General features: G+C 29.0%; 1 protein-coding gene across 7 annotated transcripts in view; it reads left to right on the forward strand.

Annotated features, from left to right (window-relative positions):
* Positions 1 to 26548, forward strand: part of LOC117176019 (WD repeat-containing protein 47) — a 249114-nt gene that overhangs the window by 197448 nt on the left and 25118 nt on the right. Inside the window, exon 1 of one of the 7 annotated variants that reach the window (XM_033365977.1) lies at positions 11785 to 12738. The exons of the other annotated variants lie outside the window; for them this stretch is intronic. Within the exon in view, the coding sequence (XP_033221868.1) occupies positions 12061 to 12738 (678 nt within the window). The 5' untranslated portion in view covers positions 11785 to 12060. Of the gene's footprint in view, positions 1 to 11784; positions 12739 to 26548 lie in introns of those variants that run through there. 7 annotated transcript variants of the gene reach the window in all.

Raw genomic sequence — 26548 nt, forward strand, 5'->3', positions numbered from 1 at the left:
ACAATACGCCAATTAGCACAAATGGTAAGTTCCGACAGTGCCTACAAGTGTGCCTACTGGCCGCTAAATGGCAATACCGCTTTCATATGTATACACCTGGTAGTACATATATTATTATAAGCGTAGCAATATTTTTTATGGAATGGTTCACAGAAATTTGCAGACGGCCATGCACAGCTGTCCGTTATATTTCAGATTTTTTTTGTAATACTTTCAGCTAGGTTAGCCGAGAGGCTTTAGGCGTTAGGAAATAGGAATGCGAAACTTTATAGGGTTCGAACCCCAAGGCGAATAAAAATTTTTCATACCGTGCCATTATAAACAGTATAGTGATTGTGTAATAGTAAATAAATTGTGTACTTGAACACGTAAAAAAATATGTGAGCATATAATAGTAATTATATAATAATACAAGAGATTAATTTTTTGCGGCGAAAAATTGGTTATCATTTGATAGAACTGTTCTCGATAGTTTTGAGATTTCTTCGATATAGACTGTATTTTAGATTTTATAGAACTATTTTACATTTTTCGTATCGTGGCTTTTAATAGAGATGGCGTCACCTCTGCCTTTAAATTTTATAGAACTTTGTTACACATTTCGTTTGTAACGCAATGTAAAACAAAGGCGATTTCAACTTTTATTAAACTACCCATCGTGTCCTCTACTATAGGATTAGTTCTATAAAATGTAATGGATATTTTTCTCCGTCTACGAAACTTAATGTAAAATAACAAGGAACCCACTTCATCCTCTTCTTCACCTAATCCCCTTTCCCCCTTTTTTCCCTAAAAAATTTTAATATTCCCCAAAGCACCTTGCATCGAGAATGTTGACCTTATTTTCCGTTTTTTTTTACAAATCTTGGGAAGATATACTTTTTTATGATACTAGTTTCAAATATTTCCTAGACGATAGTGAAAATGTTGTATTTTCTATAAAATTGATAGATTTTTATCGAAATTTTTTAATTTTAGCAAAATAGTTTAATCATAAAGAAGAAATCATAAAGAAGAATTTTCAACCAAGTAGATTATTGTTCTATCAGGAAAGAAGATTTTTCAACCAACGAGATAAACTTTCATCTGAAGTAATGAATCTTTAAAAAACAAAAAAAATCTTTGAACTAATTAAAATCTTAACCGAATAATTAAATTTAAAAAAATTCGGAACAAAATATGTGTTACTTGATGTTTCTACCAAAAAATATTTTAGTTTCAAATAAAAAGAGTTCAATTAATGAAAAATACGACGTTTTAAGGCGGTCACTCCGTGTGACGGCCCGTTTTTTAAAATGTTTTTTGGGAGTTTTTTTTGACGAACGATAACAATATACAACTTTGAACTTTTCACTAAATATTTATTCACATTTGAACAGTAATTTGCGCAAGTTTGAACCCAAAATCTTTATTATAATGCATATGACGCAACTCTGATGGCACCCATATAAAAAAAAGTGTATTCATGGCCGGCATGATTCTGGGCGAACGGCTTATTTGAAATCAAAAAACCAAACGGCATTTTCATCTGTGAAGCTGTTGTGGCCATCGCCTGAACTAGAATATTTTTAAAATATTGAAAATTGAGTAATTGCCATGGTTTTGAACTTTTTTTTCAAGTTTTATGATTTTTCTCGATTATTTCCTCACGAAAAAAAACGGCACCGAATTTTTTAATTATCATAGTTCAGGCCATACGTACACATGTGCTGAATCTACCCTACAAATTTCAAAGCAATCGGTCAAACCGTTTTTGAGATATCATGCCGGCCAATTCGAAAAACGTGGTTTCGAGAAAAACGCGTTTGAATGTTCAAGAACGACGTAAACAATGACGTAAAGCTATTTGTTCTAACAGCTGTAACTTTCCAATTTTTCTGGCCTAGGTGTGTAATATAATACTATTCCAACCAATTTGTTGAATTCCCATGCTAAAAAGACGAATATTCAAGAAAATGGTTGACTTTTCAAACAAAGAGGCGGATTTCGAACTAAACTCAGCAATCTTCAACCAAAAAATTTAAATTTTAGCAGAGTAGTTCCACTTTTAACCAAGTGTTTAAATTTTCAAACAAAGAAGATGAATCTTAAAAAAAAATTTCAATAAAAACAAAGTGAAATTTTGACAAACTAGTTATATTTTTATCCAAAGAGATGACTTTTCACTTGAAAAGTTAAATTTACAATCAAAGAGATGAATTTTCAGCCAAGAAAACTAATTTTTAACAAAGTGGCTCAACTTTTAAGCAATTAGTTCAATTCTCAACAACAAATTATGATTTCTTAACAAGACAAATGTAATAGTTGATACTTCTACAAAAAAAGATTTTACATTTAAATTAAAAAGAATTAAATTCATTGAAACAGGGCGACTTTGCCATAAAACAGTTGAATCATGAATTAAAATAGAATAACTTTAAACCAAACAGTTGCACTTTTAACGAAAAATATGAAATTTCTATCAAAAGAGATGAATTTTCGCACAAAAAGATTTTTTAGCGAAGAAAAAAAAACTTTCAACCAAATTGTTGAATTATCAAGCCAAAAAGACGTATATTCTACAAAGCAGTTTTCAATTTTTAGCAAAGTAATTAACTTTTCAACAAAGCTGCAAAATTTTAGAACAGAAAAGGTGAATTATTAACCAAAAATATAATAGTAGACTCAGCGTTCTGTACTGAAAAGAATACATTAGGAAAAGAAATTAATATTAATATTTTTTAAATCTATTATCTTTCAGAAAAAATTTCTTTCTCCAAATAATTGGTAGGAGATTAGCAACACCAATGAATAGATAGATCGAAATAAAATTATTTTTTTGCTGTATTTACAAAGTGAAGTCTATGTCAATTTTGTTTTATTACCTAGGGATTTAAGTTGTTTTGTTTTAGACATAATACAGTTTTAATAATACGAAGAAAGTTATTGCAAACATAAAAAATATTCCCTTTGAGAAGAATTGAGGAAATTTCCAGTTTAATTTTAAAGTGAAGCAATATTATCTAATGAAGCTTAAATTACTGAAAAGACCTAATTTTCTATTTTACGTTGCATGTCGCAATTAGGGTTCCGCATAAAACTTAAACGCCTGAAAATGTTTGTAATTTTCTTTCTAATTTATATGCAAATATAGAATTTCCGAATTAGCGTTTCACATATAATTATGTATTTAAGTAAAGAAAAATTGTTTCAGAGTTTTTAAATTAATTACTGTATATTAGTCATATTTTATGTTATACCTAGATATATACTTTTCCCAAAGGTATGTATAGATCACGTTTTGTTAGATACGTATGTATAAGTTTTGAAGTTTATATTATTTTAGACTACTGTTTTGGCGCAGATCATATATTAAAGTTTACGACTCACCCATTGAATATTACTTTCGGTACTACTGACGTAGATTTTTTTTCTTAATTGGTCATTGCAGAAAATAATGGAGGGAACTGCACCTTATTTCTTAACGCCTACCACATTTATCATATCCGGCGAATGCTGTTGGTGATTTCTAGAGAGTTTATAATAATTTCAGAGATTATACGAGAAAAATAAAGGTAACAAGTGAAATCAGTTGTAGCGAAAGTTAATATCGGCTCCCATAGGTCTTGAAGAGCCCTTACTCTAAAAAACACCATATATTGATGTAATTTGTTGACCATTATAATTAAAGGGTTTCACAGCATAACCATGCAAGTGCTATTTTTTGTTAAAACATGTTTTACTGGCTTCGAAATACTCTAAAATTCTACCGCACATTGTGGTGAGAGGATAAATCCTAATTCAAAGCGGAAATGGGTTTTTATCTCGATAAACTGCGTAATGAATCATGCGAATATTTTAATCTTTGTATTCAATTGCATTATGTTGTCTTCATATTCGTTATTTTAGTTGAAAATTCATTTCCTTTGTAAAAATTGTGCTATTTCGTTAGAATTTTTTTTTGGTTGTAAATGTAATTTTTAACTGAAAATGTAACTGCGCCTATTTTAGTGATAAATTGATATTTTCAATTGAACATTGATCTTTTCTATTCGAAAATTTAACTATTTGGTTAAAAATTCGTCATTATTGGTCTATTTGTTTCAAAGTTAAAATTTTTGTTGTAAATTCGTATTTTTAAGTAGTTGAAAATACAATTATTTTTGCAAGAAATTCAACTATTTCTTTAGAAATTAAACGGATGTTTTTGAAAAATTAATTATTTATTAGAGAATTAACTTTTTAATTGAAAAATAATATTTTCGGGTTGGAAATTTAACTGCTTTGTAAAACAATTCGACTTTTTGGCTTAAAAATTAAAAAACAATTTTTGTTAAAAATTAATCTAATTCGTTTATTATATTTTTGAATGAAACTTTGTCCTTTATAACTTGAAAATTCAACTATACTATTTAGTAGAAAATTTATGTAGGAGAAGGCTTGGCAATATGGGGAGCGGGGCAAGACCAGGAGTCGGTAATATGGTCCGAAAACTGCAACTTACTTTAATGGTAACAGTGTTAATTTTCTCGATTAATCGCTCCAGTGTAATTTTAAGCGTTACAGTTGATTCCGCCGTTAAATTTACAGTCCGAAATATGTGCTTCTCATTTTAGAGCCTTCATGTAATAATTCATTATTATAAATACTTAAGTAAGTATCATTAAACTTTAAGTTGCCCAAAAACTAGTTCCATTATTTGAATGTGTATTCCGTAGCGTAAAATTTAAACTAAGGGTAATTACGAAATGTTGATTTGCAATTGTACAATTCATTCTTGAACAAAAACATGCATCTGCGGCAAGATGGGGAGATCTCGGGCATTCTTTTTTTATATATATTTGCCAATTGCACACTTGTGTGTTTCAGCATGGTGCGGAATTATAAAAAAAAAAGTCAACTACTAGGCAGTCTGATAAGTCCCTGAAAAATGAAACACGGAGACGTTTTTTTGGCCAAAGTCGGTTTTATTTTTCAACATACTCTCCTTTTAGGTCGATACAGCGAGTCCAACGATTTTCTAACTTTTTGATACCGTCCGAAAAGTACTCGATCGAAAGGTCTCCAAAATATGCCTCAGTTTCAGCTATGAGCTCCTCATTTGAGTAAAAACGCTTACCGGTGAGCCATCTCTTCAGGTTAGGGCACAAGTAATAGTCGCTGGAGGCCAGGTCTGGTGAATACGGTGGCTGAGGAACCAATTCGAAGCCGATTTCATGCAATTTTGCTTGTGCAACTAAGCATGAATGAACAGGCGCATTGTCGTGATAATAAAGCGGTTTTTTTCTTCTTCAAATGCAGTCGTTTTTCGGCGATTTCGATTTTCAATCGGTCCAACAATGATGAATAGTATGCTCTGGTTATGGTTTTACCTTTTTCAAGATAGTCCACGAATATTATGCCATGTGCATCCCAAAATACGGAGGCCATAACCTTTCCGACCCATTGTTGCGTTTTTGGACGCTTCGGAGCACTTTGACCCGGTTGAACCCACTGTTTTGCCTGTTGCGTTGACTCAGGAGTGTAGTAGTGGATCCAGGTTTCATCCATGGTTATGAGTCGGCGCAAAAACTCGGTCGGCTTACGCGAAAATAATGCCAAATTCTGCTGGGAAGTTGTCACACGAATTCGTTTTTGGTCCACTGTGAGCAAACGCGGCACCCATCGAGCGCAGAGCTTCTTCATGCCCAAAACTTAAATTTAATTGATTATTACCTCGATCTAACTGAAACGTTAAAAATCAGTTGAAAAATTAAAAAAAAACCTTGACTTTTTAACCCTTTTCTGAGAGAAAGTTGCTCAAAACAATAATAAATTGTTTAAACAATTTAAATAAACATCTAATTATCAGTATAAAGTAGTATTTCATGTATTTGAAACAATCCGCGTTAGAAAAAAATCGCAAAAAATAATAATTAGAGCCGAAAACTCGAAAAACCCATTTTTTCACTTATGTGGGTTTTTTGGGACCTTATAAAACAGACTTATGGGGTGATATTTAAAAAGTCATATTTTATTCGTATTCTGTGACTAATTGTGAAGAAAAATTATGAATTTCGAACTCGATTCACCTAATATTGAGAATTCTGAATAAAATTTACAAAAACGCCTTTTTTCTTATGGGAAATACGTGTTATACTTCATGGTGCTTGCACCACCTCTAAATATTATTTTTTTCAAAAAAAAAATGCGTTTATTTTTTTGTCGATTCGAACAAATTTCCGGGCGTTTTGTATAAAAATTTATAAAAAATTTTTTTGGACCACCCTAGTCTACACTGTAATTTGTGGTGACCTTTACGACTGCTGATGCTCACGGCGTTCCACAAACGACATTAGAATATGTAACAAAATTGGTGAAAATCCTGAGTACGAAGGAAACAAACACGATTCTTGAAAATGGGATAATAATTGATTCATTGTAGCTGGGTTCCTGTATTGGTCCCCATCTTGCCAGATCCTCGGGGCAAGATGGAGAGAAAGTGAGTTTTTCGTAAAACTTGCAATTGGTATCACTGTTTTAGAATTTCGAATTCATTTACAATAAAAAAATTCTTTAAACATTAGCATCCCCATCATGCCCCACCTTCCCCTACTTTGTTGCAAATTCGTCTTTTTTTTAAATATAAATTTTGTTTGTTGAAACTTCATCTTGTGCTGAGGATTCGACTGAAAATGAGAGAAAGTGACAATGTGTGGTTTTTGGTTAAGTTCAACTAGTTCAAAATTCGTATTTTTTTTTTTTTTGAAAATTGATTCTTTTACCTGAAAACTTAAAGATTTCGTTTTTGGTTCAAAACTTATTTTTTCTGGGAAAAAATTCAACTAAAAAATTAAGTTTAAAAAATTAATTCTTGTTGAAGATTCGTCGTTTTGTGTAAAAAATTCATCTTTTTTTGTTTGTTGGAAATTCATCTATTTGTTTGAGGATTCAGCTACTTTGTTAAAAATGAGTTTTTTGTTGTAGAATTTGCCTTTTTAAATATATTTTTTCCTAATCATTTTTTTAAACTAAAAATTTAACCAATTCATTTTTTATTAAAAGCTTTTTTTTAGTTGTAAATTAAAAAATTCGATTGAAATTGATGTATATTGTTAAAAATTCGTCTTTTGTTGGAAAATTAATCTTTGTTAGAAATACATCCTCGAAAGTTAAAAAAATTATCTGTTTGGTTAAAAAACCAATTGTTTTCTTGAGAGTTTAATTATTACGATTTTATAATTTCAGAAAGAAAATAAATATACATACCTCATTAATATTTCAATTAACTTTCAAATTCAGTATCTTCTACAATCTTGCAAAGATTGAGTGCAGAATGTTGTAAAATAGTGAACACATACAATAAATAGTTGCGAATATTATTATTTAAAAATCATTTTTTACAGAATTCACTGTAGTAGAATTATGTTTTAGTATATAACGTCAGCCAACTTATTAAAGGAATAAAGAAGATAAAGTTATTAAATTATTACATTTGTAAGTATCTCAATGATTGCTATAGTATAAACATTTAACACATTTTATTATTATTATTATACTATTAAAGAACATAAATAGGAAGTGTGTTAAGCAGAAGCTACGATGTGTTTATAACCCAATGTATCTCCATCGTGTCTCTTTTAATAACACTTTTCCAGCCATTGCATCATAGCTTCAGATTTAAAACGGAGAAAGTGTTATAAATTGAATATCAGGATATTTTTTTTCGACCTTTAACCGAAATGTCGCCTAGTTATGGCCAAAATGTCTTGTTATCTTTGAAATCTATTGCAATTTTTTTGAAATTCTCGTAACAAATCGTTCACAATTGAGCATCCGGGCGCAAATTAACCCTGATAGGACAATAAGAAAAATTTTGAAAATATTTTTTGATTGAATTCAACCAAATTTCTTGCAGTAATTGAATTTCCAAAAATTAATGTTCTAAACAAATTTTAAAAACTACGAGAATTCATCCCGCTCGGTACGAAGAAATTTATGTGCAAAAAAAAAAAATATGCTGAAAGCCAAAACTTACTGCTAGTATTCAGACACTTGTGCAAGAATTTTGATCACTGAAAACGATTCTTGTGAAAATTGTTGCATCCCCTGTAGAACAACGATCATTTTTATTTCTCCTTCATTTCTTATCGAGTCTCAAAAAAGTACAGCAGATACGGTGTACTTATGAGTTCCCTGTACAATGTTACAGTAAATCAATTACAAAAGTTAACAAATAAATTTATTTCCCTATAATTTATTATATTTTATTGTGGAAATATAATATATTTTAATAAAGTACAATATAAAAATTTTATTTTCTAAGAATATACAATTGTCTTGAAATTTTTACAAGTACACTACCTAAATTAACTTCATTTTTTTACAAAATTAACATAAAATTTGTTCCTCATAATAACTGAAAGAAAAGTGTCGATTTTATTTTTAAAATATTGCAAAAGAACGTTAAATTTTGTTGTTTTGGAAAAATTTGAATAAAATTCTTGGAAGTTTTTCCCTAGATTCTTCCCTGGGGTTAAACTTGATGCAAAAATGTCGACATTTAAAAACAATATGTAAATGCTTTAAATATTTTTAAAATGATTATTTATCATATTTGTATCAATTTTTGTAGCATTTATAAAATATTATTGTTTTGAATTTTTTAAAATAAATTAAGCACAAATTTTCTTGATATTATTCTGCTACTAGTGAAATTTAAATTTGTTACAGGTATACTTATAATAATTGGTTACTTATGGGTATTAAATGTGCAGGTTTAATTTTTCTGGGAAAGTGATTTATATTCAAAGCAGCGGAGAAACTTTTTGTTACAAATTGTACAAATTTGTAACTTTTATTAATTTTTTGTTGTATTTACTTTAAGTTTAATTTTCCTAGGAAAGTGATTTATATTCAAAGTAACTTTTTCAAGCAAATTTCACAAAACTATTATTCCTCAAACAATGCTTTTTTCAACTCTATTGAATTTTATACAAAATGTTCAAATACAAAAGATAACGTACAAAAGTACTTGTTCGTGATGAACTTATATCAGGGATCACACTCTTTTTCCCATGCTTCTACGTTTCCTCTTTTTTCCCCTACTGTTGAAAAACCTTTATTTTTCTTCCTTTTCTCGATTTTCTCTTTAAATATTATTAATTTTTTTGTTGAAAGTTTATGCTTGCGGTATAAAAACTCTTTTTTTTTAACATTCAACTTTTTAGCTGGAAAATGTAACCCTTTTGTTAAAAATGCATCTCTTTTGGTAGAAAATTAATCTTTTTTGTTGAAAATGCAACTATTTCGTTATGAATTCAACAGTATTGGTTGAAAATAATCTTTTTTGTTAAAAATGTATCCTTTTAAAGGTTTTTGAAATATTCCACGTTTAAGCTTAAAGGTCAACTCTTTTGATGAAAATTGATCTCTTTTGGTAGGTTTGTAATAATTCATCGTTTTTGTAGGAAATTAATCTTTTTTGAAAATTCATCTTTATGCATAAAAATTCATGTATTTTCTTGAAAACTCATATTTTTGGTAGAAAATTGATGTCATTGTCCGAAAATGAATGTGTTTGATTAAAAATCCATCCATTTTATTGAAAATGTATCTCTTTTGGTAGAAATTTAATATTTTTTGTTAAAAGTGCTTAAACATTTAATTTAACCTTCTGATGTGGTATAAAATTTAACTGTTTTGTTGAATATTCGACTTTTTTTATTGATCTACTTTGCTAAAAGCTAATTTTTTTGTGTGAAAATTCATTATTTTAGTTCAAATTTAATCTCTTTGTTTGAAAATTTAACTATTTGGTAGTCTTCTTTTTTGCTTAAAAATGAATGGTTTTAACTGAAAATTTAACTATTTTATTTTTTTATGATGATTGATCTTTTTCGAGTATTTTGTTGTGGCATCATGTGTTTTGTCGAAAAATCGTGTTTTAAGTAAAAATTTAATCTTCTCGGCTGAAAATTCATTCTCTTGGTTAAAAATTAATGTCTTCAGCAGAAATTGCAATTATTTACTTGAAACGCTAGGAAGTTAAGAATTCCATAATGAATTTAATTCGTGAAAAATTAGCCTATCTTCCCGGTATGAAATAATTTAGGATGTGAATTTTGTAATATTTAAATTTAAATTATTTTAATTTATAATTTAATGCTATTTGGATTGTAAATTATCTGAATATAAATACGGCACTTAAGTGTTGAAAGGTTTATTTAGCTTTTAATTAAATGAATTACAATTTTTCGTAACATTATTTGTAAAGTTATTTTAGTAATTGTGACCTTGGCTTGCATTTCCGCATCGAACAATAGAATTTTATCTAATCATGTAAATGCAAGCCGATAAATAAAATGTGTAATGGAATCGAAATTGTTTAGTAGATAAGTTGCGTGAACAGTAGTCACTTCTTAGCTTAAAGTAGTTAATTTTTCCACTTTTTTCAAGAACATTAGTTTTCGTCAACTCTGAAAATCAATGAAATTTGACTGGGAATTTACTGATTGAAGTGTAGAGAGCATGTACATTAGGGCGTACCGAAAAACCAACAAGTTTTTTGCGCGATGTTTTGACAGCAATGGAAACTTTATTATGTGAATCAAAAAAACTTCCCTGAAGCTTTATAAAAAATTCCTTCTGTCTCCGGATCGTAGACACAGCTAAACATATAAAAAAATGAAGAACTTTTTAAAATTTGAAAAGCGCATCATTTTTGTTTGTAAGATTTAAATTATCATTAAGAATAGTCCAAAGCAAAGCGATTTATACCTGTAAAGTGATAATTCTGTTAAAATATATTTTACCCTACCTAATTGACTTTGAAGTTTCAAAAATTCCGTAAAAGTAGACTTTTTCGCTATTTTTTAGAGTCATGGAATATTTCTCGACTAGTTGACCTTATAGTGTGTAATATACATAATGAGAATGTATTTGCAATATGTTGGTACAATATTATATAAGGAATGTTGACATTATAATTATTTTTATTGACTTTAAATTATAAGAAAGTATTTAAAAGTGATATATTGCTCTTCATTTAACAATACAATTTATTTTCGGTTTGTAAATTATCAGAAAAAATAGTTAGAAGCAAGTGGATTTGTACCTACATAGCACAAAAGTTATTAATTAATAATTAATTATTATTAATTAATATTTAATTATTTAATTAAAATTAATTAAAATTATTTTTTTTCATGTAGGTACAAACCCACTCTAAGAAAATAGCGAAAAATTCGACTTTTTGTGGTTTTTTAAACTTTAAAGTCAATTAGGGAGGCTAAAAAATATTTAGACGGAATTATCGCTTCACAGGTATTGCCTTGAATTATTTTTATTGATAATTGAAATCTAAAAAAAAGTTGTTTTGCTGTTCAAATTTGAAGAAGAGCTTCGTTTTTTGAGATTCTTAGCTATATCTAGAATACGGAGAAAGAAGAAATTTTTATGAAGCTTTAAGGGACTGATTTTGACTCCCAAAAGAAGTTTTTCATTGCTATTAGAACTTCGCGCAAACAATTTTTTTTTTTTTCTGTACACCCTAATGTATATCATTGTTTCATGAATTATGTAATTTTCTGCCTCGGTTAACCAAACGAAGACCACAGTTTTATAACAAGTTGCAATTTAGAAACCTGCATATGCTTGGTAATTTTGAAAATAAGATAATACCATAATTAGTTAAATAAGAAGGTCCAGAAATTGGGGATAAATTGCAGTCAATGAGCAGTGGGTAAAGGAAGGGGAGTTTGAAGAGAAGTGGGTCGTTTCTCATCCATTCGAGCTCACTCGGCAAGAACCTTCGCTACACACAGTTGAGTTCAGTCCGCTCTCTTCTCACTATCATATAATTTTCTTCCATTTTCGCGCTTACGGTTAAACCAATTTCAATTTTCGCGACACAAACATGTTTTCCCCATTTCACGAAATGTGAAGTTCATCTCGTGAACTGAATTTAAAAACTTGTACATTTGTTTTCAAACAGTTTTTCATTTCGGAACTTGTGGTGTAAAGTGACTTGTGAGCAAACAAGAGTGAAGTATTCGTTAATTTAATTTTAAATTGTAAATTAAAAAAATAATATATTAAAAAATGGGTGACATAAGGATTTTGGATCCAAGGATGGATCCTCGTTTCGGAAGTGATACTAAACATAGACCTTGGCCACCCGTATACAGAAGTACAGGATCATCCAGAGGACCTTCATTTTGCTATCGTCCTGTGCCTGTGCCTGTGCCCGTGGAGACCTTGACTCAATGGATTACTCCTCTACCAGAGTATAATTACATGCCAGCAAGGATGCAGTCAAATACGTCTAATAAGGGAAGAGATTATTATTATTTAACACCTATGTACAGAAACGCCATGCCACCCCCAGCTCAAACACTTCCACACATGCAAGTCCCACAAATGGGGATGTCTCCAAGGCTAATGTTGATGGAAAGGCCCAGAACGAGAGCCAAAAGCTCTGGAGGCATTGGCAGAAATAGTGTGCCACCTTGCACTTGTGCAGTTGGCAGAGCGCGATCTTTGGAGGATGTTCGAAGTGAGATTAGTGAGTGGGATGAATATCAGGATGAAAATGGTAATCGGATTAAAACCAATCCCAAAACACGAATCACAAAATGTAATCGTAAGTCTATGGAGAATCTTCTGGATGTCAATGTTGTTGATTCTAACTTCGAGGGAACTGGACAGTCGGTGAAGAGTAGGAAAATTGAGGATAAAAGGAATGAAAAGTGTCATGGAAAAAGAAGAGGCAGTTATATGGTGCGTTTAAGAACTGTTTATTCGATATCTGCATTTATTGAAGTTTGATCTGATAATGAAATAAAATAAATTTAGGGTTGCTACATGCACGGGATTTCCAGAAAGGCAGAGAATCTCAGAAAAAATCTGACGGATTCTGGGAATTTTCGGTAAACTAAAGTTGAAGTTAATGTCATTATTTTTTGAAAATTTAAGAATTTGTTTAAAATGTAATTTTTTCAGCTAAAAATAAAAATTTTCGTTGAAGTTTCGCCTTGACGGGTTGAAAATTCTTCTATTTTGGTAGAAATTGCATCTTTTTGGTTAGAAATTACAACTGCTTGGTTGCAAAAATTAATCTGTGTTTGTTGGGGATTTAACTGTTTTGTGGAAATTTTGACTTTTTTGGTTGAATTAAACTATTTTTCGTATGATATAAAAATAATTTTCGGTTGAAATATTAACTATTACATTTTGCATTGAGAATTTATCTTTTTCGGTTGAAAATTTAACTACTACTTAGTGGAAAGTGGAACCACTTTGTTAAAAATTCAATTTTTCTTCAGTTTTTAATTATTATATTAGTTGGCAAAACATTTTTTTGTTCAATATTATCTTTTTTGTTAAAAATAATTTTTGTTTAAATTCAATATTTGATTGTATTTTTTTTCAATTTTAACAGTCATAACTTTGTTTGAGGCTGATTCTAGTCGTCCAGAAAAATTCGTGGAGTTGGAAAAGAGCATGGACTAGTCGTTCGGATAATTTGCAAAAATTCCATTATTCATTTTTTTTCTATATTGCTTGAAAATTCATCTGCTTGGTAGAAAATTTCACTTTCTTTGAAACTTTATTTTATTTGCTTGAGATTTTTTTATAATAAAAATAAAGCTATTCTACTGTTAATCAAATATTTATTTCTTTGTTTGAAAATGTAACTACGTATTCGGTTGAAAATTTGGTTGTTTTTTTGTACATTTATTTTTCTAAATGAAAATTGAACTGTCCTTTTTTTGATTGAAAATTTATCCTTTTTATTTGAAAGTTTACCTTTTTTATTTGAAATTTTATTTTTTTTTTATTTGTAAATTTATATTTTTGAGATAAAAAGCCATGTTTTTTGAAAATTGATCTTTTTTATTAAAAAATTTACGTTTTTTGTCGCTTCTAATATAAAATTAATTTTCTTCGTTGAAGATTCATCATTTTAGTAAAAAATCAATTTTTTTGTTGAAAACCTAACTATTTGTTAAAAATTCATTTTTCTAGTTGAAAATTAACTTTTTTAAAGTAAAAATGTAAATATTCCATTTTTGCTTGGAGATTTGAGATTTTAGTTCTTGCACCAAAGCTAGAATAAGATCAAGGAGCAGTTTCATGAATCAATCTCTTAAAATTTCTCTTTGTGCACTAGGCAAAAAAATTGGAAACTAGTTTATATATATTATCATTATTTTTCCTCTATTTATGAAATAATTAAGAATGATTACTAATGAGACAATGCCAAGTCGTATAGTTCAGTAATTATTAGTAAGAAATTTCTTTGATACGAATGTTATTTAAGTGACTTATATTACTATTTCACTGTAAAGTAGATATTTATTTACTAAATAGTACAAATTAAATTACTAGCGTTCATGTTGCTAAGTGGAAAGACGTGCTCGTGAAATCAAGTATTTGTTCATACTTAAAAAGTTATACATTTCCTTTATCTGTTAATTGCAACTGAAACAATTTGAAATTCAAACATAAACAGTCAGCATTCTTTTACAAATTTTAGCAAACAAAAAACCAGTCAGGCAAGACGTTAGGTAGATTAGCACTACTTGTCGCTTAATTACTTCCTATGTTCCAAAATTAATAATTAGTTTTTACTGCTCTCATTCAATATGAATTACATTTTTTTTCGGCAACAGCAAAGAGCAAGCGAATCGTTTACTTGTCTAGGCGAGAGAGCCGCCATCAAATAATTTAACACTTCATTACTTTCCTGTAATCTGCTCATGAAAATTATAGATCCTTGCGTCTTGATGTAGCAATAATAATGTTATTAGCAATTATAGGGAATAAAATGAACGGATTGATACCAATCTAGAAGTAGAAAAGAGCTATTCATTCTGAGGCTGGTAATGTTGATAATGACGGTTTTGTATTCTTAGGGGTTTCCGGTACAGAGAAAAAGACGTCTAGCTATTCTCAAGAAAATTATGTCAGTAATTGATCTATTCATGTGTTTTATTTATTTGAAGGGTGTATGCGTAAAACTTCCCAAACGCCAACATACTATATTTTCAAAATGCGTTTCGCTTTGTAATTTTATCGCGAGATCTTAAGCCACTTCCCTAAAAAATAGGTCTAATTCAGATTAAAAATTTGTGGAACAAAAAATAGTTGTAGAAAATTGTTGATAGCGCAGCACCTATTTTGAGGACATTTCGAGTTCCTTAAAGTTTTTTTTTAATCTTTCTTTGTAATTAGCCCTATTTTTAATAAAAAACAAATCGTACAAAAAGCTTCAGTTTGCGTACTTGCCAAACATCTTTAACGCAAAATTGTTCAAAATGCGTTATTTTGCAAAGTCCATCACGAGATACTAACACATGATTATTATTTTACACGTACTGGCATGGCGCTATATTATTTCGAACAAAGAAGTATCAACAAAATATGTGATACTGTGGCGTTTTGGCTCTTTTGCTCAAAGTTAATTTTTGATTTTTTTTTCTCGAAACTGGTTATGTTTTTAAAACTTTTTTTCTAAATCAAACGCGCAAAAGTTTAAATTTTTTTCTCTCTTGTAATTTTTTTTGTCGTTTGCGAGATTTCATATCTGCATACTTTATTTATGAATTTTTTGAGTTCTGCAAGGAATAAGGCATTTGGTAGCAAATTAGAGTTTTTTGTTAATTCAGGATTCAGAAGATTTTAATGCTAAAATTATATTTTAATAATACATTGCTCAATCTAGTGAACGTTCCAAAAATCAGATCTCTGAAAAAATAGTTCGACGATTTTAAGAATTAAAATAATATTACCGATGAATTAATTTCAAATAGTAACATTATTTTTAATGAAACAATGTCAAACTTATAAACAGGATTTATTTTAACAATATGTTTTGAAGTTTAATTTTTTCTTCCTGTGGCTTTTTACCAGTTCTTTAAACATGGTTAAATTTTAATAAATGATGGCATATTCTTTTTCGCGGAAAAAATTCTCTACAACTTTATTGCTTCTAATTTTGAAAAATTAAATTTTTTGCTTGAATCTTTAAAACAATTTTTCTAAGAGGAAACAGTTTTTAAAAAAACATTATATTTGAAGATTATTTTTATAACTGATTATGTCAATGAATTCCTCAAGCTGGCACTAATAATATTTTTATGTAAGAACACCATCTTTGCTAATAATTTCTTAATCCTGCTATCTAAACAAAAATTTAATCATTGTAATTTTCTTATAAAAAATAGAACTTTTAACAATTAATTGCAATATTTATCGAGTAATAATATCAAGTAAATATTCAACTCAATAAACCCATAAATACAATCGAAAAAAAATTATGAGCGTTATTTCATATGTAACAGTCTGTTAAATTTCTGTGAATTTATATCTTTTTGTAATTTATTGATAATCAAAGCAAGCTTGAAATCAACTTTTAAATGTGAGGAATCTGATGTAAAATTGGCTCTCTGTTGCTATATCTCAAAGTGGCTTGATTCACTATTAGTGCACATACGAGCACATATTTGCTCTTAGAGGGGAATGTAATTTCTAACATAAAGAATCTTATCTCAACATGTTTATCCAGATTGCAAATGTGTTAATATTAATAAATTTATGGGTAATGACATGATGGCCACAGGTCAGGAAAAACCTTGAAATCAGGGAAGTCAAGAAATGTTGTTGGTTGGGGAATGTCATGAAAAAGTCCAGGATTGTGAAAAAATGCCTAAAAGCCAGGGAATTTCTATAAGGTACATTTTAATAAACTGGCAATCATAATAAATTAAAAGTTTACAACTTTAAGTTTAAAATTCTTTTTCCGTTCATAAATGGAATTTCTTTTCATTTTTTTTTTCGTTAAAGTGCGTCCTGAATTAATATATCCCAATAAGAAATTCCTACTATTTTGGTTAAAGTAATTTTTTTCGTTTAAAAGTCTACCATTTTATTTTTGGTTCAGAATAAATGTATCTCGCTTGGTTAAGAATTCTATTATTTCGATAAAAATTTAACTTTTTGTTAAAAATTCAACTATCTTGTTCAAAAGTAATTTTTTGGTCAAAATTCAACAGTTTTGTTGAAAATTTGTCTTTTTGGATTAAAAATAAAACTATTTTAGTAGATGTATCTGTTATTTTTGTTTGAGTTGCAATTATTTATTTGAAAATCATCTGTTTTTGGTTAGAATTCCACTATGATGTTGAAAATTCGTCTTTCTTGGTTTCGTCTTGGTTTCGTCTTTTCTATGGTTCACAATAAAAAAGAATACTTAAATATGTTACATCTCAAATTCAGAAATGTATTCAAATTCAGTAAAAATGTGCATTTATTTAAGAAGGTCAGTATCTGAATTTCAGAATTTAACCATACGGGTTTTTAAAGCCAGACGTGAATTTAGATAATTTTTCGCCGAATTTCAAAATTTTGTCAAGAATTATGGCGTTTTAATTTAAAAACTTCAAAATTGGAGAAATACAGTTTGAAATGAAATCAAATTATAATTTTTTGATTTTAAACTCTTTTGATTTTAACTTCTTGGTTGAAATTCCAACAACATGGTTTAAAGTTGAACTTCGTTTTTAAAAATTCTTGTTTTTGTTGAAGATTCATTAATTTAGTTCAAAATTAACCTGCGTCATTAAAAAATTTAATATTTTATTAAAAAAGTCATGTTTTAAGATTCACCTCTTTCTTCCAAAATTTAGCTGTTTTGTTTGACATTCGTCTTTCTGGATAAGAAGATAATCTTTTTTGGCAGAGAAGTAACTTTTTTTGGTCAAAAATAACTTTCTGTTTAAAATTCAACTTTCTGGGTTAATCATTGAACTGTTTTCTAAAAAATTCGTCTTTTTTGCTTAAAAATTCAACTCTTTAGCTAAAAATATAACTATATTTTGTTGAAGTTCAGTCTTTTTTATTAAAAACTCGACCACTTGTTTGAAAATTTATATTTCTATGTTGAAAATTCAGCTATTTTGTTAAAAGCTTAACTTTTATTTTAAATTTAATTGTTCTATTGAAAATTAAACTATTTTATTACAATGATCTTTTTTGGTTGAAAATTCAACTGTTGTTGAAAATTCTTCTTTCTGGATAGAAAATTAATTTTTTTGGTTGAAAGTTCACTTTTGTTAATAATTCGTGTTTTTTCAGTTGAAAATTCATCTCTTTTAGTGTAAAATATTTATTGTTTGAAAATGCAACTATATTTCGCCTTTAAATAATTATTCCCCTGTTATTTCCCTATTTTCGTAATAAATCACCCTATTTCCCCTGTTTTAAGAGGAATTTAGTGCTGTGTATGCTGAAAATATTACAAGATTAGAATTCGGTTCTTTGAATATTAATGGTTAGGAAAAATGAAAAATTGTTCAGGGAAAAATCAGGAAAAAGACCAGGAATTTTGAAAATAAAGTTTTTTGGACATCCTGTCATCTATATTTTTATTTGATTAAACTTCTAAAATTCTAAGACATCATAAGACTAAAAGTAAAATCCCAATTAGGTTCTAAATTAGAAAGTTATAAAAAGAGGTCGGTGGCATTGCAGAAGTGCATCTGGTTTTATTATCTTAATCTAAAGTATAGCTAACACTAAGAATGCATGGATAACGTGTGACCAATTCTTTTCCCAAGCGAAACTTAGCGTAGAATTGGCAGTAGACTATATGTAAACAATTTATAGACATAATTTCTCGTCTTTATTCTTATATTTTTGCAGAGAACAAAAGTACTAGTAATTGGCCAGAAAACAGTAGAAGTTTTTTTAGGACTTTGTAGTCTTAAAAAGTGAATATACGCGATCTCATTTCTGTGACCTTTTCACTATACTTTTGTCTCGCTTCCCTCACTCATAAATGTCAATAAAATTTGAAGAAATGGATCGGCTGCAGGCTACCGTATTTTCTTTCGATATTTGTGTCATTACTTTCTGTAAAATGTTAATATTTCCACGTAACTTTAATCATAAATAAAAACCCTATCACGCTTACATAGCAAACTCACATGTATGGTTCACAATAAAAAAGAATACTTAAATATGTTACATCTCAATTTCAGAAATGTATGCAAATTCAGTAAAAATGTGCATTTACTTAAGAAGGTTAGTATCTGAATTTCAGAATGTAACCATACTTGTTTTTAAAGCCAAACGTGAATTTAGATAATTTTTTGCCGAATTTCAAAATTTTGTCAAGAATGATGACGTTTTAATTAAAAAACTTCAAAATTGGAGAAGTACAGTTTCGAATAAAATTTAATCATAATTTTTTTATTTTAAACTTATTTGAATATATAGGAAGTTTTCAAATTCAATTCGGGAGTGAAAGTTTTCTTGTTAAGGAAAAATTATAATTTCTTTCTTAGATTTAAACATTCATTTCCAATTGTTTGAAAATTATAGCAAGTCTTTTGTGCATAGTTTTTGATAGTGAATACCACACTTTTATGAAAAAATATCATATTTCAACTGTAATATATTCAGCTTGAATCTAAGAAACATGCTATTATTTTGCTTTGACGGAAAAAACATTTACGTGATTTTTTAATTGTGTGGTTTTGCAGAAACAAAATAATAGTATGCGTTATTGATTTAAGATAAAGAAATTTAAAGATTTAAAGTTTAAATTAAAAATTTAAGGCTAAATATAATTAATTTTTTCCAAAAAAGTATGCACTGAAATCAATAGAAAAAAAATGTTTTTTCAAAACCAAAATTCAAAGAGAGAACAGAAGATCTTGTTCGATCACTCCGTCCGAAACAAAAAAATTTTAACGAGCCATACATATAGAGAAGAGTACCCACATATGAGATACCAACTCTGTTTGGCGTGATTGTCGGAATACTATGTACTGAATTTAAAAGTAATATAGGTCATTTTAAAGGGAATTTAGTTTGTCATAAAAAGCTCAAATAAAAAATTTTATTAAAAAATTTTTTTATGCTGAAAATACAAAGAATGTAGAAAAGTGCTTTTTCCAAACTCGTCAAACTATTCTCGTAATATGAGATACCCCCGGAAATAGCTAATGAAATTCAAAATAAAGTATTATTTTTAATGAAAAACTTCATTCTATGTTTCCGAAGAATAAACTTAATGCTATTTAGATATATTTAGTTTTTGCAGTAGTCACAAACACTTTTGTAACCAATTTCCTCCGCGCAGCCACAGCGATATAAAAACCACAGGTATCTCATATTATGAGAACCACACCGTGCAACTATGGACTTACTATGTCTGACCTGTACAAAGAAAAACTTCAACACTATCGATATTTTTCCACTTAGTTATTCAATCCCCATCACTCCAGACAAACTTTACTGTTAAATACATATTTAATGAATAATAAATAGGGTTTAAAGAATTCCCTTCCAAGAACTTGACCACCATCGATTTCACAAAAAGTTCTCCTATAATCTTTAGAAGCCCAATGAAAGATGGACTATACCACGAAATTAGGCTACAAGTTAGTGATAGCACCAACAGAGTGGATCTCTTAGTTTAGCTGATACCCCGCTTTCTCATATTACGAGAATATCTCATATTCGAGTACTCTCCTCTAAGTGTTTATTAATTTATTCCTAAGTCCATTTTAGTTTAAAACAAATCTATCCATCATTCCAGATTTTCTTCATTTTAAATATTAAAAAGTGCAGGTACAGTACTTGTATGTGAATGGTCTCAAGAATGAATAATTTTAAATAGAAGCATTCATATTTTAAAATAAAAATATAGTAGAATTTAAATTTTAAGTTTTATACTGAAAAAGCGTTATTAAATATATGAGGCAAGATGAGAAATTTAAAAAGAATTAGATCGATGGAAAAAAACCAGGAAAAGGTCTGCCATTTTGTATTTGAAATTCTGTAGTAACCCCAACGATTTTTAAATACTCCCAAATTACTCGCATTGTGAGGTTATAATCATAGTGAAAGGAAATGGTATTTTTGTTATAAATCATTAATTGATATTTGTTTTTATTTCGAGGTCCTGTAACAAAGTTAACATCTTGAGAAAGAAACTAAAGTTAGTTAATTATAGACTTCTGTTCTCGAAGTGCAATGAATACTGTAAATAAACATTGTGTAACATTAGGTGTCGATTTCTCACAATTTTCCTTTCACTTGGAGAATAGAAGCATAGAAAATAATAATAAATATCCATGTTCAAAGATGAATACAGTGCTTAAGTCAGCGATAAAGTTATCATTACTTTTTAGGGAGTGGGCTATCAGTTAAATAAAATTTTAATACTGACATACCAATATTTTGCAAGCTTGGAATAGGAAAAATTTCCTTAACAGATTGTATGAACACAAGCAAATTTTATTGTTAGTGCAGGGTGAGGACAAGTTGGGGTAAACCGGAAAATAATGGAAATGTGAGGGATTTTCGACAAAAAGTGCAAAAATCAGGGAATTTTTAAAATTAGGTTTTAATTTTCTACATTTCACCGAATCTCGAAGTTTAAATTGTTCTAAATAATTCTCTGTTGCTCCTAGGCCGTGGAAAATCTTGTTTTCTCGAAAAAAAGTAACTTTCTAGCAGCCAAAGAAACAAAATTTATATCTCAAACGATATAGTTTGACTATAAATACAATATAAATTAAAAATTTTATTTAATGCGGGAAGACCAACATTCATTTTCGATTTCATTTGAGAAATAAGATATTTCATTGAGTCGAGACGAGACCAATAGAGATAAAATGAAAGGAAAGGTTGAAAGTTTCCAGTTTATAGGCTCCTCTCTGAGTACTCTCAGTAGATGTCATGGACATAAACGATCAAAAAAAAGTGTGTCACACTTCGAATACAGCAGGTTTCTCCAGATTTCGATATTGAAGCCTGTGTGTGTGTGTGTGTGTATTTGTATTTAATATCGAGTTTTAAACTCTACAGTGCCTTGACAAATAATGCATTATTCGTTCTGACTTAACTAAATATAAAGTGTATATCCAGCATATATCTATATTTCTTATATCCTTATCTATGACGTCAATTGCAAAACCAACTGCCCGGTTGAACTAGTTTCTTTGAAAAGCAGATATTCTAGATTTGTCTATAATGACTTAGCAAATTAATTGAAAAAAAGAAGAAAAGGAAGGAAAGCCAATCTGAAGGTTTAAGCAGGGCAATTGCTTTAGAAAGGTTTAATTAAATTCTCTGAACTGTCGATTTTGATAGTTTTCAATAGCAGGTATGTGTGTGGCTTGATACAGAAAAATTGAAACAATAATTTATTTAGAATTAAATTAGCTCTTATCGCATATTTATTATTAAACTTGAAAGCTGTTTATACTAGAATTTCCGCTCCCCACTTTACACTGTTTCCGATTCTTTAAAGTCGACCGGAAGAAGCAATACAAATCTTCAATCGAATCTTGCGAACCGGTTTTCGCTCGGAAATGATGTTCTCATAAAATCCTATATCTTCCTATATTCCTCCCATGAAATAAGCACCTTTAGATTATTTTATTTCTCCAAATAAAAAAGAAAAAGTTTTCAATAGACCCATTCATGTAATTATGAACAAATTACATAGTGCACTTAGAAACAAATTGAACCAACAAAAGGATTTGACGTAATGAACTAAATTTTATTAACTAGAAATGTGTTTTCGGTTCACTAAAAAGTTTGTTGTTCATAAAATAAACATTATACAAGTGCATATGTATTAAAAAAGCTTGCTGTTTGTTGTAATTTGTTTCGATCTCAGCGTTATAAAATTATGCAGTTTACAATATCATATGCAGTGAATTATTTTGGTACTGCATACTAAATTCATGTCAAAATATTTGTATAAATGAAGCAAACCGGTAGGTCCACACCTCGAATTATAAGGTCTGCCTGTTGATCTCGAAATGGCGCAATGCTTTCCGGCCATAAGGTACACATGTGTGCAGGAAAGAAATAATTATGGTATAGGTGTATTATGGAAAGGCTTGCAATTTGTAATCACTGTTATTTTATATTCGAGTTGAGTCCTTAGATCAATTATATATCTGAATGAAATATTGTCTGGTGTATTGAAATTTTGGTTTTGTGAATTCGTGTATGCAGACCTTTCTTGCATTTACAAGTAGAAGGCTCGTAAAATTCTTTTAAACCACTATCAAAACAAAAAATATGTTTTGTTATTCTTTATAATGCCTCAAATAGCCAACTGGTTCCTCGTTTGTTTTTCGAGTTTCTACAAAAGTTCGTTCATATAGTAAATGGTTTTTATTCTGCTGAAATGAGGCAAGTTCACCTTCTCACTATTGACTTTCTTTTAAATAAGCAAGGGCGACAAATATTGACGAGTCAGCTTTAGAAGATTACCATAAGAAATTCATTGTAGCAGAGATGAGTAAGCAGACAGTTACGATGATGTACTCTTAATATTTCACGTGTGTTCTTGTTCATGTTAATCTATGAAGTTCTGAACATCTGTTCTGCCCTACTCCTATAAAATTAAGTCGAAATCGCATGTTGTAATATAATAGGAATATGCAATATAGGTCTTGAGTTCACACTTTCCACGTCAGTTTGTATTTGTTGCATGTGCTCTTTTGTGAATAATTGTCCCACTCGAAAAAAATCAGTAAAATTTACGACACGATTGGTATACATATGGACAACATGACTTTTTAGTAGATTTTATAAGAAGTTCGGTTAATGAAATTTACTTGTGTACTCTATTAAAAAAGCCATGTTATCCATATTTTTACCGATCGTATTGTAAATGCTGTTTCTCTTAATTTTCACATCAGTAGAAAAGCTGAGGACCTACGTTTATACCTACGATTTTCCAATTAATGCAAAGATCTAGAGATTGGCTTGCTCGTTGCGTAGGGCATGAAAAAAATCTCAGTTGCGATTAATCAATTTGAAGTGTTAATGTGTGTAACAATATTGTGTAAAGTGTTTTGAGGTTGTCTTATTTCGTAAACTCATAAATTTTAAATATGAAAACTGAATCTTTTTCATTGATTCAAGTTGACCCGAGTCTCGAGTTAACCTCTGGAGTAAACTGATAAAACTGACTTTTCCTACCCCACCAAGTCGCTATTTCGTACCCCACGCACTCTGCATGTCGTACCCCAAGTTCGAGAGATATTTGAATCACTATCAAGGTACAATAAACACCGTTATAATTTTACCTGCAACAAAATATACCCCCAAGTTTTTACTGTGCAAAACTTATTTGGGGCAAAACAAAGGTTGGCTGCACAAATACTAAAAGAAGTTCATAATGTTTGTTTTAATTCAACAAAAAAGTTTTGCCAGTATATATGTTTAAATCTTTTTTCACGATTTCAGTCAGTAAAAATTCACCGACAATCAGTAAAAAGTCACTGAAGTTTCCGATGTTTCAGTTTTAGATATTGAACATCTACTGAGAAAAGAGGCACTGAGAATAGTGGCATTTGACTGGGAATTCACTGAATCAAGTTATTTAGAGAGTGCTTTATTATAGCTTCAAGATTTTCTTTTTAACTATAAAGGTTGCCATTCACTGATAAAATTTTGAGCAATTTAAAAAAATTTTAATTTAAAGAATTTTTAGTATAAAAAGTTACGTCAACCTTATTTCTATATAATATTAATTAATAACGGTAAACTTTAATGTAATATAGTTGCGCCTGAGCACTGCTTATTTGTTACGTCGAATAGGTCTGAAGTGCTTCCAATGCTGATGGCACAATGCTTACTGTAATGCAATTACGTATATGACTAGTATACATTTTACAGGTATGATTTGCGTTTTTTCTCAATATCCGCAAGTGCATTATTGTAAACTTATGTTGATTTGAATACACATTGGGTGAAAGTTGACTATAATAATTGCCCATTTTTCAACGAAAATACCAAAAGATCAATATTACAGGTTCCGCAGGAATTTATTTGGGACAAATTTCCAGTTTTGGAATTATGTTCATTTTTTATTTTATTTTTTCAGTTGAGTTGCTTAAAAGTGAGAGAATGTTTTAATATGTCAAACCTCTGGTAAAACAACCTCTGCTTTTATATAATGCTGCTAATATTTCGTCAAATGATCTTTTTACTGTTTTTTTAATGCTAATTTAGAAATACTATACTGTATTTTGTATTTAGTTTAATTTCAAGGACAAAATTTTCACCCTTTTTCGTCCTATTCCCTCTTTTCCTCCTTTTTTAAAAAGGTTTTGATTATTTTTAAAAAATTCATATATAAACATTTAAGGCATTGGAAAAGAAGGCATTTCTCTAAGGAGATTTTTCACGGAAAGAAGGGAATAAGTTCTTTTATAATAAAATTATTCTAGATAGTAATATTAAATTCAGATTAAAACGCTTTAAATTCCTAATATTTCAGGTGAAAATATAGCATTTTCAACAAAATAGATGCATTTTTAACTAAACAGGTGAGTTTTCAACTAAAGAAATTAATTTTTAAATAAATTATGAATCTTCAAAAAAAAAAAAATGTTTAACACAGTAGTTTAAAAAACGTTTTAAGAAAGGAAATCCTAAGGTAATCCAATGGGATTACTTGTTGAGAAAATTGTTTAATTTTCAACAAAAATGATGTCTTTTTAACAAAATTGTTCAATTTAAAGAAATATAATTAAATTTTTAATCAAGTAATAAAATTATTAACAAAAAAGTTTTGTTCTCATCTAATTAAAATCTCAAAATCTCATCTAATCTTAATCTAAATAGTAGTCTACAAAACAGTTGAATGTTTATCCAAAAAGGATCAGTTTTAAATAAAATTTTCAACAAAAAATTTCATTTTCTACCAAAATAGTTGAATTTTCAACCCCAGAAGACGAATTCTTAACTAATATTATGAATATACAACCAAACAAATATATGTTTTTTAACAATGTAGTTGAAACTTTAACCAAATATTTGAATTGGTAATAAAAAAGTTTATTTTCAACCAAATAATTCAGATTTCTCCGAAAATATTAGAATTTTGAACCAAAAGGAATGGCCTTTTAATAAAATTGTTAAATATTCCACAAGAAAACTTTCCAATCGAATAATAAAAAATGATTAACCAAGTTAGATTTTAAACCAAAAATAGTTTGATTTTATTGTTGGTTTCTTTTAATAATATATTTCGCATCCAAAATGAAAAAATAGGAATTTTTATTTACTTTTATTATTTTTAACACATGTAATAAAATACGTAAAACGGCTTATAGGAGAAAAGTATGTTAGTAATTATCATTGTAGAAAAAAAATTTGCAATCGAAACTGCTTTTTCAAACTATAATATTTTGTAGCTAAGACTTCACTTTTTTTTAATATTAGAGAGCGTTTAACTGATAAAAACACAATAGGAAAAAATTTGAACGACGAAGGGGAAAAAAACAGAAAAAGTAGTCTTTAGTTAAAAGAATACACTAGAAAAAAAGTTGATCTTATTATTATTATTATTATATTAAAAAACATTTCAGTGTTGAAATGTTGTCACAGGCTTATGCTGCCCAACATGTCGATGGCATTTTTGGTTAGAGATGGATTTTTATTCGATCATTTTGCACGGGGCTCTCCCGGTATATATCATCAGTCACGGACGCATTTTTATAATGCAATCAAGTGATCTGATGAGAGCAGTCTGCCCAGACATATT

The sequence above is a fragment of the Belonocnema kinseyi genome, chromosome 7 (genome assembly GCF_010883055.1).
Source record: "Belonocnema kinseyi isolate 2016_QV_RU_SX_M_011 chromosome 7, B_treatae_v1, whole genome shotgun sequence".
NCBI classification, from domain to species: domain Eukaryota; kingdom Metazoa; phylum Arthropoda; class Insecta; order Hymenoptera; family Cynipidae; genus Belonocnema; species Belonocnema kinseyi.